Raw genomic sequence first — 19,601 nt, 5'->3', positions numbered from 1 at the left:
CTGTGCAGTTCTTTGAAGATTTTCAGTCTCATAACTTCCCAGTGTTTTTTTTTTTTTCCTCAGGACATTTATTTTTGTCCAAAAGTGAAATGTCAAATGACAAAATATATTTTAATAAGTCATACACTATGCAGCAAATATGCAGCGATATAACACCTTAAACTGCATTAAAATTAGGTTGAAATTAAAACAATGTATTAATAAGGCTGCTATTTTGGAAGCACATTTTGGGTTAAATATTAATAGGTGATATTCTTAGAGCCCAGTTGTTATTTGTCTAGACTATCATGACTGAGCCAGAACATCTGAGTGCAATTTCATAACATGGTTTTACTGCTGTTCTAGTTGGCTATCTCGAGGTCCTATATGCAACTGCCCCCGACAACACACTTGTGGGTGTTTCCACTTGTTGAGTTCAACCGGGTCATCGTTACTGTATTTAAAGCGCGACAGCATGGCACACGGAATAGTAAAACAGGAGTCTGTCGACTGGGAAATGCACAAGTCAGAAGACAAAAATAAGACCTTTGTTTTCACAAAGAAGAGGGGCTACGATGTCACACGTAACCCCCACCTGAACAAGGTAACATGCCGGTTTTCAAAGCTTTCCCATTTGTTTTAGGGCGTTTTCTTGCCATGTCACTGGATGGCTAGTATTATAGCCAGGCGGGGTTAACGTATCAGGTTTCAGAGCCGGCTATGTTTAGACACACACAAGCTTCCTGTGTCATTCTGTTCTCTGGTTATGTCAGCCCGTCGCCCCAGCAAATACAGTGACAATGAATGCATCCTTATATTACAAATCTTTTAAATATTTTTCATTGAAGGAAACGTAAAATTATAGGAAATATGCGTTTTCCCAAAGCCCTCCCCCAAACATTTGATCAGTTAGACCACTGTCAAATTAACGTCGTCACGGAGGTGGATATTCGTCTGTGCCGATTCGTGGGGCCGAAATTATAGTTTTTTGATGTTGTCAATTCGATGAGTAAAAAACACTGATCAACCTGAAAAGTCGTCGCATCATGACTCGACATCGTTCTGACTTGTGTGGGGGGCTATCACAGATGTAGCCTACACATATGCTATTGTTTTTCACTTTTACATTTTAATTACGAAATAAGCGATTATACTTCAGGGATAGCTGTCCAGAGTAGAGTTGATGCTTGTTGTATACAAGATTGAAACAAGACCGAGGCGCCCAGTTGCGTGTTTTAGCCTATCGTGTAACATTCTGGAGCGAGTCATTTTTCACCTAAATTGCCTACCATCGTGTGTGTTTATAAACATGTTTAAATATTTAAAAAAAAAATGCAGAGAGACAATATAAAGGAGACCGCTAGGATCCCGGGACTGTTTTTTCTGAGCAAGAGCATATCTCCTTCCGCTCTACCCCTAGTCCCTGAAGACCATCCAACTACCACTGCGCCTTCTTCATGTGTCACGCAGACCCCAATCACAGATAACTTCATATCACTGTCCATGGTGCTGATCGCTCATTACGATAACAAGGTAAACGTCGATCACTTGAAGAAAAAGACTAAAAGATTAAACAATGTTAACCAAACATATGAAACGTTAGTTCAGTATTACCCACGGCAGGATTCCGTTTCTCCTAGACATGCCTCAGTAGGTATTTGTTTTCAACATGCGTTCAACGGCTGTTCTGACAAATGTAATTTAACAACTGGCAAAGGAGCTGAACCCACTTGCTTAAATCACCCGCTTTTTCTCTTGGCTACAGCACCTGTAGTCTTGTCAGAAAGATCTTAATTGAAGTTCATATGCCACTGCTGAAAGCTTAATCTCGCTGATGAAGGCCATGCCCTCCCCGTTCAAACCACAGGTCTGCATGGACAAGGACAAAGGGCAGCTTCCCTTAACTGATGACTGGTGTATGTAGGCCAGTGGAGTCTAACATCCCCTCTCACCTGCTGGAGCATTTAAATGTGGAGCAGTGTGCGGGGAACATGTTTGTGTGTGACAGGGAGAGATAAGACCAGCTGGGGGCTGTCTGTGGGGTCCAGGTGCATGCTACCAGAAGCACGCCGAGTGACGCCAGTTTGCTTGTATCAGTATGAATTCACTCTGTGTGCCCTGTTGGTGTGTGTGTGGCCCATTTTTGTGAAGTATGCTTGTAATGTTCTACATGGGTAACTGGCCCCTGTGGGTTGGGCCTGTCTGATTTCTAGCAATCAAACTTCATATGTCGTAGACTTTTGAGAGGTGGAAGGTTTAAATGGCAGTAAACAGTTTGAACTTTGTCAGAACAGCAGTGAGGCTGTAAGGTGGAGGAGTCTAACTTTGCTGTGCAATAAATGCATAAATTGGACTTAATAACTGAATTACTCGGGGTCAATAGTTCTAGATATACATGCTGGTTAATGGGTTATCCAATATTAGTTCAATGTGTGGTTGTGTTATTGCATATTGCTGCTGTGTTTGGCCATTGAATCAGTGATTTATTTCTTTGGGCAGGAAGGTTCAGGTGATGGCAAAGAGCGGCCCTGATTGGGTCTCAGTATAGTGAATGTAGGCTGGATATAGGGATTGGAGATTGGTGGGAGGTGGTGTTTGGCATTTACTGTTCAGTACATCTGAAGAAGGGGGAGGGATTTTAGCTGAAATAATTTCTTGTTGGATGATGTGAGTGTGTGTGTGCGTGTGCATGGTTGAGTGTGTGTGTTTTCCCTCCACACCCTCCTCCCCCAGATCTAACCAAATCAAATAAACATTTTAGTTTTTTGGGGAAAATATTTTTATTTAATGGGAATGGACTTCATTTTAGCATCTATAAAAGCATTGTTGGTTATCCTTGATTGCTCTAAATTTATTTTTCTCTCATTTAATTGAAATTCAACTTGCTTTACTATCACAACACATATTGCTTTGCCAAAACAAAATGTCGGAAAACTCACTAGAGTATCTTTTTTTATTTAGTCATAAAATACAAACGAAACATTTATACCATATGGGTTGTCCAGCATCCAGCATTTCCATCACTTGATTTTAGCTTTTTCATTATATCATTAAAAGTTCTTCCGTTATATTAGCGGAACTAAATGTACCTTACTGAAGACATACTACGCTTTTGTTTGACAAAAAACAACAAAATAGCTTAAAACAGAGAAATCAAATGAACTTTATGCCCCATTAAAGGATCTATGGGCTTTGGATTTGGATCTGATTTGGAAAGTTTTACTGGAACGTTGGACCATAACATCCATTCTCAAGGCCAACACAGCTGCTGGCACATATACACCTCTTTAGTCCTGAGTGTTTTGTTGAAAAACAAGCTTTCAAGGCAAAAGCAGAAACATTCACTGTTACAGCTGTGCTTGAGCCACCGGGAGGAAATTGAAGGAGAGAGTAGGAAACGACTCCTAAACGCATTCCACGGGGTAAACAGGCGTGCTTGTGTGGGGCAGAAGTGGCACTTTGTTGCCCTTCCCCTGGGGACCGGAATGCCAGGGGGAGGTGTGAACTCCCCCACCCCAAATTGTGGCCCAGAAACGGGCTCTATCCCTACGCCAGGAGACAACGTGCTGATTGATCCGAGAGCACCCGGCTGAGTCCACAGGGTTGAAAGGAGGCCAGCCACACATTTGAGGGCTTGATCTCTCCCTCATGGAGGCTGTAGTGAGCAGGATATTGTAGGCATGTTTAATAAATGTGCTGTGCAATAAAGAGGGGGAAGGGGTGACAAGAGAAAGGAGGGTCTGTGGACCAGAAGGAGGGCAAAGGTACGCTGACCTCACAGTCAAGTGTCTGTGTCGTGTGTTTATGGTGTGTTAATGAACCAACTCGACTACATTTACACCAATTTAGACTTCTGTTTGCATTGGGCTGCCCCAGCAGTGGGGAAAAAAAGCTTTTTATCCGAAATGAAATTTTTTTTGGCCTATGAGTTCTTCTTCTGATTAACAGAGGCTCATTCAGCCTATAGGGGCATACTGATTGGTTAATGAGTAATTTTCCAACAGAAACATGGGCCATTGTACTGCCCTCTGGTGGTGATGTATCATAGGGAAATGCTAACTATACACAACTATATACATAAAATCAGCAATTGAGATGTGTATATTGTTTTGAAATGCAAAAACAACCCGCTTCATCAGCCTTTCTAAAGACTCATCCAAAGATCAAAGTTACTGATTATATTTTGAAGGACAAAGTAATTTTGTAGGGATTAAACTATTCTAAACGAGTGAAGTACCATTTATAAATGCAGTGCTATTCCCCCCAGTCTTCAAGCTCTACCCCTATTCGTGGTAACTGGTCAGGAGTCCCATTGTGGTGACACATAGCTGCATAAAATTGAGAAATGAAATTGCAGCTGCCAAATTAGAACTAGCCAATATAAATCTCTGTTCTTGCCTGGTGACTATCTGAGTGAATGCGGATTGGATTGTGTAAGCATGAGTTCCCTTTAAAAGTCCACGAGTGTCACTATTGGCATGTTTCTTCTCCCAAAGCTGGTGCTTTTCAGTTCTGCACTGAACTCAGTGGTTGTGGCTGCCATGGTCAGCCACTTATTCCATCAACAGTCTGATCATTTCCATATTATCTGCTTTTTTCTCAAGCCAAGGGAAAGTGGAGTGATCTATAAACAAACTCACAACAAGAAAGAAGACTCTTGAAACTGTGAAAGCCCTTGAAACTAATTTGATAGCTTTGAGGCTGTAACCATAGGTTCATAAACTCTTTTTATTTGTTGCCATTTGGCAGGCCAGCATTGTGAGGGCCTTCATTAGAATCCCAATGCACTCCAGTACTGGGGTTTCATTCATCTGGGGTAGGTGTAACACAATATAGCCTACTTCTGGAATACACAGATAGAAACAAGATTCCCTCCCATTGTTTGTTTAAGACACTTAGAATCCAGACACCACCTATTTCAGAAATAACCATAGCTCCTAAAATACTTTATACTTTATCTGTTATAATACTTTTGCTCAAGTGCAACTGTACAGCAATCAATCAGTTGAACTGATCACCAGCTAAATTCTGACTTCTCAAGTGAGACAGTGGACACAGAGGGTACCATGTTGGAGATGAGGAGGGACAGAGTACAGTGTGGTGTTATTTGGTGTGGGGTACTATTTGAGAGGGTTAGAGTGAGTTGGAGATTCATGGTACAGTGTGAGAGGTGATATGGTTTGGGGTACCAGGTGACAGGGTTAGAGTGAGTTGTTGGTACATGGTACAGTGTAAGAGGTGATTTTATGTGTGGTACCATCCATTTAAGAGGGTTTTAGTGAGTTTTTGTTATATAGTACAGTGTGAGATGTGATTTTGTGTGGGGTAACATGTAAAAGAGTTAGAGTGATTTGTTGGTACATGGTACAGTGTAAGAGGTGATTTGATGTGTGGTACCATCCATGTAAGAGGGTTTTAGTGAGTTTTTGTTATATGGTACAGCGTGGGAGGTGATTTGGTGTGGGGTACCATGTAAGAGGGTTAGCATGAGTTGTTGGTGCATGGTAGAGTGTAAGAGGTGAGTTGATGTGAGGTACCATGAAAGCAGGTTAGAGTGAATTGTTAGTACGCGGTACAATGTGAGAGGTGATTTTGTGTCAGGTACCATGTGTCACGGACTAGCGTCGCGACAAGACTAACACTGTTACAGACATGCAACACAAACACCGCAACACAACACGCTTTACATTTTAAACTGAGCGGGAGTAAACAACGCACAGCGGGTGCTTTTAAAAATGTTTCACCACATAAAACAAAGGGTTTACCTGGGTCTGTTCAATCCTGGTCTCACAACCAAACAGGAAGGGAAGGGGACCAGGTGATATTCATGAAGGGTGAATAGTGGGAAATACCACCTGTTTAATTTATACAAGGGGGGAATTTGAATAGTACATGAATGATTGTTTTAATTTCTGTTTAGTACCCCCTTGTTATTCTTGTGTGTTTAGCTGTTTGTTATTCTTGTTATGGCCATGTGTGTTATGTTCTGTTTGATCATTTTTTGTTTTATTTTGTTAATTGATTATATTTATTTTTTTGTGCATGGAAGGTGCCAGGTGGGAGGGGCTATGCCCATTTATAGCTCCAGGAGAGAGCTGAGGGGGGTCTCTTTTTTGTTTGAGACATGGAGTGGGTGTGCTGTGTAATGGGCCTACTTTTTGAGGCATAGCCAGAGTACACGCCATTTTCATTACCATTTTCTTTTGTTTGTTCTAAAATCTTCCTTCTTAGTTTATTATCATTATTTTGTTCATCACTGTAAATAAAATACACCTTGAGCACCTCATCATTTCAGTCCCTCGTCCTTCGTGTCTTCCACCCTCGGTGCACCCTAACAGTTGGTGTCAGAAGTGGGATCGCACCGACGGAAGGACAGAGACTGAACAACCGCCATCAGCTGCAATGCCTATCACGAGGAAAGGTCAGCACGAGCTCACAGAGGAGTCCGATGACGGCGGGGGTGCGTCAGCAGGTGAAGCAGCATCTGCAAAACCTACAACTGTTCCCGGGGCTGCGGGTGATGCTGCACTGATCACCCTTGCCAAGATGTTTGAAAACTTCATGGCGTTCCACAAGGAGCGTGATGAACGGCAGGAGAGGGAGGTTGTGAGGCAGGATCAGAACTACAGAGTCCTGAGCCACCAAGTCACCCAACTACAGCTGGACCTGGAGCATACCAGAACGGACCAAGCTGCTCCAAGAAGACCAGCCACAGGGGTGTTAGACTGGGAGCCCCGGCTAGCCAAGCTGGAGGACAAGGATGACATTGAACATTTCCTGACAACATTTGAAAGACTGGCGGTGGCGTACAAGTGGCCAAAAGAGGACTGGGCTGTTTGTCTCATCCCCTTACTGACGGGGAGAGCCAGGAGCGCTTTTGTCGCCATGAGTCCCACCCACACAAATGATCACTCCGCTGCTAAAAAAGCCTACTCTGGATCCCTCCATCATCCAGAACTACCGCCCGGTATCTCTTCTTCCTTTCCTTTCCAAAACTATAGAACGAGCTGCTTCTACTCAACTTTCTTCTTTCTTTTCTAACAACAACCTGCTAGACCCCCATCAGTCTGGCTTCAGATCGGGCCACTCGACAGAGACTGCGCTCCTCTCCATCAGTGAGTCACTCCATGCCGCACGAGCAGCCTCCCTCTCCTCTGTCCTCATTCTTCTAGATCTCTCTGCTGCCTTCGACACTGTGGATCACTCCATCCTCCTGTCTGCCCTGTCAGCAACGGGCATCTGTGGCACAGCCCTGGACTGGATTGAGTCCTACCTCTCTGGTCGCTCCTTCCAGGTTGCCTGGGCTGGTTCGGTATCGACACCGGTATCGACACCTCGCCACAGGAGTTCCCCAGGGCTCAGTCCTAGGCCCGCTTCTTTTTTCTCTTTACACTCGCTCCCTTGGCCCTGTGATCACTGCACATGGGCTATCCTACCACTGGTAGATACGGGGTGTTCAAGCACACTAGTGCAGGCAAAGTTCATCCCCAGAGACACCTGGAGTGAGGAGGACCCCATCACTGTCTTTTGTGTGCATGGAGATAAGACCGAGCTCTCTACAGCTGAGGTATATGTGGAGGTCAACAATCAGACCTACCTCATGAAAGTAGGTGTTGCTAGGGATTTGCCTTATCCTATCCTACTGGGTACTGACATGCCCATTCTACCTGACTTAGTGAAACAGACTGCTTGGTGTGGGATTGTCACAAGGGCTCAGGCACGACAGAGTGGTCAGACCATAGAGGCAGCAGATACAGTGCAGAACACACTGCAGCTTATGCCTTTCATTAGTGAGGACATTGTTGGAGAAGCCAGACCTACACGGGATGAGAGATATGAGAGGCGCAGACAGCGGGTTGGGGAGGTAATGTTGCAGGCTGCTGAGGAGACTGAGCAAGAAGCCGACCCAGACCTCACTGACACTGACGTTACTTTCCCCGCTGACTTGGCTACTCTCCAAAAAAATGACCCTACCTTAGCGAACTGTTTTAAGCACATTGGGGATAGGAGCAGTAATCTCCTAGGAACGGAGAGTTATGTTATTGAGAATGGTTTGCTCTATAGAGAGAGTGATGATGGAAAACAGTTAGTGCTGCCTGAGTTATGTAGGAATGAGGTCCTAGAGCTAGGGCACTCCATCCCTTGGTCTGGACACTTGGCACACATGAAGACTCTGTTGCGCATTTCAAAACGTTTCTACTGGCCCAAAATGTTTAACGAGGTTAAGGAGTACTGTAAAACCTTTCCAGAATGCCAGCTTACTGCAGGAAGAGCTTCAGCTCATGCACCACTCATCTCACTTCCTGTAATAGATACACCATTTGAGCGTATTGGAGTGGATGTAGTAGGCCCAGTGGAGCGGAGTCAGACAGGAAACAGATTCATATTAGTTGTCTGTGACTATGCTACTAGGTACCCTGAGGCTTACCCACTAAGAGAGGTCACTGCTAAGCAAGTAGCTAGTGCGCTCCTGCGCTTCTTTTCACAAGTAGGCATTCCAAAAGAAGTTCTCACTGACCAGGGCCCAAACTTCATGAGTCGCACACGTCAACATGTCTATCAGCTCTTAGGGATTAAGCGCATATGAACCACCCCTCACCACCCTCAGATTGATGGCTTGGTTGAGCGATTCAACTCCACCTTGAAGTGCATGCTGCACAAGTTTGTCTCCGAAACAGGCAAAGACTGGGACAAGTGGCTGCCTTTCCTCCTGTTCGCCTACCGGGAGGTGCCTCAAGCGTCAACAGGATTTTCACGGGGGGACCGAGGGACCACGGAAGATGAACATGGTTTCTTATGTGCTCAAGATGAGGGAGCAGCTGGAGAAGACCACAGCCCTCGCACAAGAGAACCTACTGCGGGCTCAGGCCAGACAGAAGGTCTGGTATGACAGGGTGGCCAGGTCACGGAGCTTTGAGCTAGGTGAGGAAGTCTTGTTGCTTTTGCCGACATCAGAAAACAAACTGTTGGCTAAGTGGCAGGGCCCTTACCAGGTCAAGCGGAAGATGGGGCCGGTGACATACGAGGTCTGCATTCCAGCTTGCTGACAGCCGCTGCAGACCTTCCACATCAACATGCTGAAGAAATGGCATGCCCGGTCACCACCATCGACACCGGAAACACCAGTGCAGTCCCTGTATGTTCACGCTGTAGAGGAAGAAGAGGAGGGCACCGAGCAGTATTTCCCCTGTGCCCAGCAAGGGAATGAGCTGGTCTTGGAGCATCTAACAATGGAGCAACAACAACAGCTCCTGCGGTGCCTGCCAGAGCAGCTTTTCATGGACAGACCAGGGAGGAGAGACCTGGTTAAACACCACATCCCCCTTAAAGACCCAAAGCCCATTCGCCAGCCAGTCTACCGGGTTCCTGAGCGGCTTCTGCCTGTCCTGAGGGAGGAGCTGGAGGCCATGAAGGACCTTGGGGTGATCGAGTCTTCAACTAGCGAATGGAGCAGCCCAGTCATCCTCGTCCCCAAAAAGGATGGCTGCCTGAGGTTTTGTTTGGACTTCAGGAAGGTCAACAGCATCAGCAAGTTCGACCCCTATTCGATGCCCAGGGTGGACGACTTGGTGGAGCGGCTGGGGAAGGCGAGATACCTCAGTACCCTAGATCTCTGCAAGGGGTATTGGCAGGTCGCGCTGACCACTGAGAGCAGGGAGATGACGGCCTTCAAGACACCTTTTGGACACTACCAGTTTTTGGTGTTGCCCTTTGGCTTGCATGGAGCTCCCGCAACATTCCAGAGGATGATGGACCGTATCCTGAGGGGGACTGAGGGTTTTGCTGCCGCCTACCTTACCTACCTACCGCTTACATTGTCATTTACAGCCACACCTGGAAGGAACACCTTTGCCATCTGCAAGAGGTGTTGGGCAGGATTAAGAGGGCAGGGCTCACCATTCGCCCTGACAAGTGCACCCTGGCTAAGGGTGGAACTCAGTATCTTGGGTTTGTGCTGGGGCCGGGTCGGGAAGGTGGAGGCCATTCAATCTGCTGAGCGGCCTACAACAAAGAAGGGGGTACGGTCGTTCTTAGGGCTGCTTTTCAGCCCGAGCAGCCACCCTCACTTCCCTTACAAAGAAGGACAGACCCAATAGGGTGACATGGACAAAGGACTGTGGGTTGGCATTTCAGGACTTGAAGGACTCTCTTTGTCAAGAGCCAATTCTGCAGAGTCCGGACTTTGAAAAGACTTTTACAGTGCAGACTGACGCATCAGAGCATGGTCTTGGGGCTGTGCTGTTGCAAGGTGAGCCAGGACAACTAAAGCCCATTGCATACATCAGCCGGAAGCTCCTTCTACGGGAGTCAAAATACTCGACTGTGGAGAAGGAGTGCCTGGCTATTAAGTGGGCACTGGACTCTTTGCGGTACTACCTCTTAGGTAGAAAGTTTGTTTTGGAAACGGATCATCGGGCGTTGTCGTGGCTGGGGCGTATGAGGGACACAAACACCAGGATAACCAGGTGGTTCCTTGCGATGCAGCCATTTTACTTTGAGGTCCTGTACAGAGCAGGGGCCCAGAACTGTACAGCAGACTTCCTCTCAAGGACGCCTCAAGTGGCATCAGGAGAAGGAGGGGGAAATGTCATGGACTAGCGTTGCGACGAGACTAACACTGTTACAGACATGCAACACAAACACCGCAACACAACACGCTTTACATTTTAAACTGAGCGGGAGTAAACAATGCACAGCAGGTGCTTTTAAAAATGTTTCACCACATAAAACAAAGGGTTTACCTGGGTCTGTTCAATCCTGGTCTCACAACCGAACAGGAAGTGAAGGGGACCAGGTCATATTTATGAAGGGTGAATAGTGGGAACTACCACCTGTTTAATTTAGACAAGGGGGGAATTTGAATAGTACATAAATGATTGTTTTAATTTCTGTTTAGTACCCCCTTGTTATTCTTGTGTGTTTAGCTGTTTGTTATTCTTGTTATGGCCATGTGTGTTATGTTCTGTTTGATCATTTTTTGTTTTATTTTGTTAATTGATTATATTTATTTTTTTGTGCATGGAAGGTGCCAGGTTGGAGGGGCTATGCCCATTTATAGCTCCAGGAGAGAGCTGAGGGGGGTCTCTTTTTGTTTGAGACATGGAGTGGGTGTGCTGTGTAATGGGCCTTTTTGAGGCATAGCCAGAGTACACGCCATTTTCATTACCATTTTCTTTTGTTTGTTCTAAAATCTTCCTTCTTAGTTTATTATTATTATTTTGTTCATCACTTTAAATAAAATACACCTTCAGCACCTCATCATCTCAGTCCCTCGTCCTTCGTGTCTTCCACCCTCGGTGCACCCTAACACCATGAAAGAGGGTTAGAGTGAATTGTTGGTACAGGGTACAGTGAGAGATGCTTGGGTCCAGGTGTGCCATGTCTGGCGGTAGAGAGTGCAATGTGAGTGGTGGCAGAGACAAAAGAATAACAACCTGCTATTGAGCAGTCTGTTCTTCTTTAATCTGGGCCAGTGGGGGGGGACTCATGTCAATCACTCCTCTCTGGGTGGGCTGCAGCCTGTGGGGTCAGAATTGAGCGTGTGATGTCATGGGTGTCGCAGTCATGGCCAGGTGTGTCTCCAGGTGTGGTGGAGCGACCACACGCATCAGTGGCAGAGAGGCATTCCATCGACAGGCTGAGCTGAGCATTGAGGCACGATTGAGGCACGTTCCCCTCGACAAACTGCTGTCCTCAGTTGCCACAAACAAGCCCCCCCAACCCCACCCCCTCGTCCACCCCACCCCTTGCCTTTGTGTGTTTTCACAGCAGGCTGTTTTAGTGGAGGATGATGGAAAGCACATTAGAGAGAGAGCCTTACAATCACCGCCTCATCACCCCTAACTATTATCTGATCGGGTTTCAGATACTTTTTAGCTTCTTCTGTAATTGCTCTCACTCACTCCATCGCTCTCTCTGCCTCTCTGCTCCCCCCTTTCACAATCATGCTTTTACTCCCTTCCCAAATTCACTACCTCAGTTATCTTTGTAATGTATATGTGCTGTCTGCAAGGCTCTGAGAGGTTAGATTGGCTCTTCTTGTGTTCCTGAATGTTCCATTTACACCCAGATTTAAGAGGACCTCTCAAAGACATGTTAAAAAAATGTTTTGTAGATATAACACTCAACAGAATTTGGTGTTGTCAATTGAGATCCATAGTCCTATGAACCAGCCTTTTTCTGGATACAGAACTGAAGGGTTGTCCACTCAAGTCCCAAAAATGTAAATGGATAAGGAATGCCTCAGGGAAACTTGTGTCTCTTTGGCATGATGTTGCCACAAGCAACTGATCCTGATAAAAGTGATTAACGTTGTGTCTACATGTCTGAGATAACAGACTCTGTAACCAAAATAGTGTTGAGATTGAAGTCCAAGGTGAATGGAGTTTGGGTGTGGAGGTGGCATGAGATGCCAAGGTGTCTGTTTAAGTGGCATGAGTTGAGCTGAGCTTGCAATCTTGTTGGCCAGTCAGGGCTGTAAAATGGTGTGTTTGTCCTCTGTGAGCAGCTTACGTTGTACCTGGCTGATAACAACGGTTGCATCAAGGCAAAGAGATTTTGAACCAGCTTCCATGTGAACTTTGACTTTACCTGGTGAGAAACTTGGCCAGTTGGTGAGATCTTCTAGGAGCAAGCGGAGTGGGGTGAAGAGGCAACCCCCTCTCCAATCCACTCCACTGACCACACCCGTGTAAGCCTGAGAGCTCCCGTTCATTAGCCGCCGTAAATCTCCAGCTTCGTTTTTTTTTCACGGTGCTTCCCAAACGACCTTCCACCTCTTGGTGTGTACCTGTGTCATGAATGCAGGTATTCATTCATTTCACCTCCGATCAGGGCTCAACAATGTGGTCAGATCTGAGATGTTTTTGTGTGGCGGGTGCTGGGGGGGAGGAGCTATAGCTGAAAGCAGGCCTTGTTGGCACCTCCAGCTCATGTGGCCATGGCAACACAGTGTGGCATTCAAGGCACAATGTGTGGTGAATATGAGGCTGGATGTTAGCTTGGAGCCGAGAGCTGGGCATTTCTGAAAGCGGGGGGAACGTAACCTCGAATGGGGCAAATGATTTACATTTTACATTTTATTCATTTGGCAGACCCTTTTAAGACCCTTTGTCTTTTTTTTGGGGGGGGGGGGTTAGACAAGAGGGATAGGGATATCAGAAAGGGGGGCGGGGGAAATCAGGAGGGAGGGCTAAGGTAGAGTTTGAAAAGGTGTGTTTTTAGTCTGCGTCGAAATAGGGGGAGGGCTTCTGCTGCCCTGACAGTGGTAGGCAAGTCATTCCACCACTGAGGAACCAGAACAGAAGACAGGCGTGAACTTGCAGCTCGACCGCCAGGTGCACGTAGAGAGGGAACCATAAGGCGACCAGAGCTGGCAGACCGGAGTGGTCTAGCTGGGGACTAGGGAGTGATCAAGGATTGTATGTAAGGTGGGGCAGTCCCCTTAGCAGCCTGAAATGCCAATACTAGGGCCTTGAATCGGATGCGTGCGGCAATAGGAAGCCAGTGGAGGCCAATGAGAAGCGGGGTGACATGAGCCGACCTGGGCTGACTGGTGATCAGGCGGGCTGCAGCATTCTGGACCAGCTAGGAGGGAGTTGCAGTAATCCAGGCAGGAAATGACGAGTGCCTGGACTAGGAGCTGGGTGACTGAAGGGTACTGAACTCAAGGCTAGGTGTGGCTTTAGCTGGTACAGACCGGCACTGAGTACTGAGGACGGGCAGTTTGTGTCAGGACTGGGGGACAGTGGAACCATATGCAGAATCAGGGATGTAGTGAAATTGCAGGTTTAATAAAGCTGGCTGATAAAGGGGCAAACAGTGCGTAATTCAAAATGCAGGCTGGGTACAAAAACCGGGGAGTCAGTCAAACAGGCGAAAGTACAAAAGCAGGAAGTAAGAAAAACGAGACTGAGAAGGAATCGAGGGAAACCGGAAAATTTCGAAGCCACCAGAATAGTGAATCATGCAGACAGGGAAGTGACTTGGGCTCAGAACTACATAAACACACAGACATCACAGGGGGAGACAAGTGCAATGAAAATTGAATGTAAACATAAAACCAGACAAGAATATGAAAAATAATAAATATACAATAATAATGAATTAAACTAACAGACAGAATCCAGGGTCATGACAGTTTGTGTATTAACAGATGAGACTCTTTAGCAGGAGGGGCAAAGCCTAAGATGGTCTTTCTCCTCTCATGTGTTTGCTTTTACCTACTGAGAGAGTTGTCCTGTTGCTCAGTGATAATAGTAAAATAGCTTTTATGTTATTGGTCAAATGATTTCAAATGTTGTCTTCGCAGTTGGGATTGGTTGAGTAAGGCCTCATCCACTGCTATGACCAATTGGCCATCAGGGAATAATAGAGGTCTGTGTCACATCAGCTCTCTTAAATGTTTGAAGGTTTGCCTTGAAAGGCAGTAAGCTTTCTCTGGCTCAGAGACATGAGAGATGGGATCACTCGTGCAGACGCCACAGGCTGTTATGGAAAAGGTATTTGTTTTTGTCCTGGATAAAGTCCTACTTTCTTTTCATCTTTTTATGTAAAGTTTTAGAGCAGGGGTGTCCAGTCATATCCAAAAGGGGCCAATATACGTGCAGGTTTTTGGTTTAGCCCAGCATTATGACACCTAACTCAGCAAATTAATTATTCATGGTCTTCAATCAAGACCTTGATGCAGTAAGTAGAATCAGGTGTTTTTAAGATTGAAAACCTGGTTTAGAGTGTTTAGGCTAAGGTCTATTGGGGACAAGTTGGACTGTAGCCCAAAGAAACTTACCTCTCAGCTCATTCTGCTGATCTAACACTCGCCTTCACCTCACTCCTTCTCTCATCCATCACTCTCATTTATCTATCTGACTTCATTCCTTATACTTCATTCATCATGCTCCTCCCGCTTCTATCACTCTCTCCTTTCTCTCATGATCTTCCTTTCCTCTCTCCTTTCTCTTTCTTGCCACATGCCCTTTTCCATCTCCCCATCCATCTCTCTATCCATCTCTTCTTGTGGGCTTCAACTTAGTTAGCCTATTGTACACCCTCAGCTTTTTATCCTGAAGTTTTCTTGTCAGACAACCAAAGGAGCCAAATCCTGAGCCAGTTGTGCTCTGAACACTGAAATTGTGAATTCTAAAGAAGTCTGCAAACAATTGCCTAACACTTTAATTTTACACATGCTTCTTCTGTTTAATTTCATCTGAATTGGATCATTTTTTCCAGGGGCTGTTTGCTCATGAGTCTGGACTGATTGCGAGCTATGGTTCTAATTAAAGCCAAACGCAAAATGTGATGGTGTCATACTGCATTACTCCATACAGACCAGGGGAACCAATAAACACATTTAATACAAGAATATGTGCCCTCTATATCTATCGTGAGTAATAACAGTTTCATATTTTCACATTTCAAGTTCAGTTTGAGTTGATAAAAAAAAAAATCCTATTCCCTGGATGATGATGATGATGATAATAATAATAATAATTGTGCTGTTATCCCATGGAAGATGCAGGCCTTTAATGTGGAGCTCTGGTGAGTGAGCATTGACTTCAGTATGGTGGTTTAGTAACACGGTGTGAAAGTGTGCCATGGGGTGTGTCCACAAGGCACATTATTTCATCCACCATTTCACCCCAGTGAGTTACAGAGGTGAGTTAATGTGTCCTGGAAATCCATGGTTTTTTCAAAAGAATGCAAATATTTGACCACCCTGGCAAATCTCTTTGGAGACTTGGAAGTGCTCCCAGTGACGGGTGCTGTCCAGGGGGAGAGGAAACATGAAAGTGTGCCCAGAATAGGAGCAGGCGATTTCAGTAATGTTTACATCCTTAAAGTCAACACTGAGTCCCCTCTCTGAAGGTGCTTAACCAACAATGCTCCCATATATTTGCAAGCCAACATGTCCGTTGATTTACAAAACTCATCCAAGTTTGCTGGAGCTAAAACGTATGACTCTGAACCTTCAGTTGCAGCCCGAGTTCAAGATGAGGTTGAGAAACAAAAATAGGAACAATTTTGGCTTTAATAAACCAGTTTGAATGATTGATATTATTTTGAGTAGCAGGAAAGTGCTCCTTTAACCCAATGTACTGTACAGAAAAGGCATTTCCCCCTTAAATAAAGCCTTATAACTTTGTGGCAGCACACACCAGAGACTTGGATGGTGGCAGTATTTGAAGGGCACAAGTGTACCCAGGGCATCAAGACTAAAGTACCAAAACCTATGAAATATTACAGGAATTATTCATTTATTAGTGGAGGTACACACAGAAAATGACACATAAAAAACAAAAAGACCTATTCATTTCCTTGTTTTACTGTGTATTCATCCAAATCCATGTCAAGCAGTGACAAAAGTATGGGTCCCAGTTAATCTCCAACATGTTTCCCACCACTGGAAAAAATGTGCATCTGACTAAAAGCTGTCAAATTCAACAAGAAAAACTATACTTTTCCCATTGAAATGTCACTATTTTCCAGCTCCTCAATAACTTGCCTTTAGTGGCCAGACTTTATAAATGGAGGAGTCCTACCTGAGAGGCAATGTGAGCATAAAGAAGGTATAGCAGCATAAAGATCTGCTGCTCAATTAAGAACTGATGAGCTCCTGAAGTTACCTATTGACTCATTCAGACAAAAGGTTTAACCAATTACTGTACATGCTTGATGAGTGGCTTTCATGACTCAACCATGACAGAATTTAACTGGTCCAGTGCTTTGTAAAAAGGAAACATTACCGTTCTCTGACAAAAAACACTACCTTGATTTGGATCTGTGGAAATATTGTTGGCAGGGATTCAGACCCACCTGTGCGCTCTGTTTTTAATACATACAGTACTCACTCTGTACTCTATTCCTAATGAATCTTTACTCACTGTGTGTCCTCCTGCTCTACTGCATATGTCTGGCTTTATTTCATGTGTGTTGTACTTCAAATGTCTTCCAGTTCCGTATTTGGTAATGACCAAATATCCCCTAAAATGATTTATCATGCTTTGTTATCATTGTTTGCTTTACGTTCTGCTTGTGATACTGTATTCCAACTCTTGCCTTTAGTTGGAATTTTTATATGAATTTTGTGATTAGGTGAAGTAGCCGCACAATCTGTAGAGGTACCTAATCTGTGTATAAAGTTTTCCCCGTTGTCTTAGTTCTTTAAAAAATGTATTTGCTGTTCTCCTGTGTACATAGAATATACATATGGAATATGCTTTGTTCTCTCCCTTCTTCGTCACACATGACTCAGCATCTATTGACCATTTAGTCGGCCTGCAAATTTTCTGCAAGTGCTGCAGGATTCTGTAGTATCTGTAGGCTAACAATTCATTCCACAACTAGAAGAAGAAGAAGAAGAAGAAGAAGAAGAAGAAGTTGAAATAGTGGTAATTACATGCTTTACTAGTCTATGAGGTGCTATATCTAAAAGAGAGGAGGATGTGATTTATTGTTTTCATGAAAGTGCTACACAAGGTGTTGTGAGAACCATGGCAGGAGAAGTGTGGCCTGATGGGACTGTTCATCCCTCTTCTCTGAAGAAAGCCCAAGACTTTATTTCCAGGGTGATTTCACCTCTCTGCTAACTGGAAGCAGCTGGAGGGCAGCTGGCAGATGGTGCAGGGTGCAAAGTTTCTCTTTTCTGACCAAAGCAAACACATGGAATCACCCACCAGAACATTTCCTGAGTGTCACAACTGCATATCTCAGACCAGCTGAGGACAGCAAGACCTCTCCATCCCACCCTGACCCTGGCTCTCTCTCTCTCTCCATTCTCTATCCCCTCACATATACATGCAAAAACACTTTCTGTTTACTGTGCAATGAATTCGAAGCACAGATGCTGGTGCTAGTGCTGGCCAAGGCTGATTTATATCCAGCCTTCTTGCTTCTGCTGTTATTTTGGTTGCAGCTGAATTTTTTTGTATGCTCAGCCCAACATGATGTAGTGTTTCCATCCCCCTTTCCCTGGTTAGATTTCTGAGTCCTTCGGTGACACTGCAAACTTTTGCAGACTTTTCACATTGAATGAGAGCAGGCTTTTTATTGTTTTTGCGTGAACTGAGTTCAGTTGGAGCTTGCTTTTCCAGACCCCAACTCCCCTTTTCTTCTGTCAGGAAAAGCGAACAGCAGAAAAAGCAGGGTTTGGGTGCCACAGAGGAACCCGGGGCTGCCAGGCTGTGGTGGAAATATTTGGGGGAGTTCCCCAGCGAATTTGGGTTCTGGAGTGTTTCACCCTGAGTTCTGCATGCCCTGAGAGTCTCACAATAGAGCCTCTGTCAGCCTCTGTTCACTGCCACTCAAACGCACCTGCCCGTAAACCCTCATAAAGCCTTTGACTTGCTGGTGAAAAGTCCATTAAAGTGCTCTGCCTGCTCCAGAAAAGGAAAGGCATTTTTCTGTTCCGTAAGCCACAGGATTCATTGAAGGACTGAAATATATGGGTATGAGGCAGCCATGTCAAGATCTTTTTCAGGCAGGTCAGAGGTCATGGTGATGAATATTTGAAAACACGATGTGGCCTCAGTGGGGAGGAAAGTAGGAACTGCTAAATGATGTGGGCTCTGGGTTTCAGTGGCCCTCGAATGAGTGGAGCACACTGTCACTGTGCACTGCACTGAATGGAGTGTACTCTTCTGCTCAATTCAAATGTATTTTACAGAGCCTATCAAAAGGGAAAGGTTAACACGCTGTCCCAAAGATTTCAAAAAATTAAAATGGGAAAATTGGAAAAGACCAGGCCTGACCCCCCCAAAAAAAGGAAAATAAGATTTCAAATAAAACTCCCCAGTGGTCAGAACAAAACAGTGCTGATATTAAACTGGAGAGGAACCCTTTCACTGCACACTCTAAGGAGTGGAACACACTGGTGCTACACACAGTAAGGCCTAGAAATATACCACTACCAAATATACCACTTCATACTACTTCCCTACACCACAGAGGAATCACACAACCTGCCACTATAGACTGTCATTGCACATTTTCTTTACAACAAATATTGCAATTTTGCACACCTTCTCTGTACATAAAAAGGTCAGAGCACACTGACACACTGGCATTGTTGTTACATATTGTTCCATATCCATGCATAATTTCATACCTTTTTTGAACACTGAGCAATGTTATTTATTTCACACCTTCAGTGAGTGGTGCACGCCATCGTGACACACTAATACACGTGATGCTTAGAGATGGTATTTGTTGTTACACATGGACGTATGGCACTGAGAAGGTTAGCTGCAGGAAGGTTGTGGGTGTTTGGACTGTTTTAGCAGAAGCGTTTTTCCCACATCCCACAGGGGGATTTTAATATAACTCACAGAGCAGATTCAGACAGGAGCAGAGGAGTATAGGGGAACCTCTCGTCCTGCTACAGGATGTTTATTTCACGTTATTTTTTGAGGATTTACATGACGGTGAATTTGTTACACGTGTCCACCTCGTGTTGGTGTTGAAATTTCAAGCACGATCAGTCCATTCCAAAAAGTGCTGATATGATTTTTCGACCTCCTACCGTAAGAAATATTTCCAGATATATGAGGACACCATTTCTTCCATTCTGCATGACTGTGATTCATCCAAGTGTCTCATGTTTACTTTTGGCTTTATTAATATTTTTC

General features: G+C 44.9%; 1 protein-coding gene across 1 annotated transcript in view; it reads left to right on the top strand.

Annotated features, from left to right (window-relative positions):
* Nucleotides 1–434: 434 nt before the first annotated feature.
* Nucleotides 435–19,601, top strand: part of me1 (malic enzyme 1, NADP(+)-dependent, cytosolic) — a 79,604-nt gene continuing 60,437 nt past the window's right edge. Inside the window, exon 1 of the mRNA XM_061251811.1 lies at nucleotides 435–583. Within this exon, the coding sequence (XP_061107795.1) occupies nucleotides 455–583 (129 nt within the window). The 5' untranslated portion in view covers nucleotides 435–454. The remainder of the gene's footprint in view (nucleotides 584–19,601) is intronic.

The sequence above is a fragment of the Conger conger genome, chromosome 1, assembly GCF_963514075.1.
Source record: "Conger conger chromosome 1, fConCon1.1, whole genome shotgun sequence".
Classification (NCBI taxonomy): Eukaryota; Metazoa; Chordata; class Actinopteri; order Anguilliformes; family Congridae; genus Conger; species Conger conger.
Note: the sequence above shows the minus strand (reverse complement) of the source record. Positions and strands in the feature narration are given on the sequence as shown.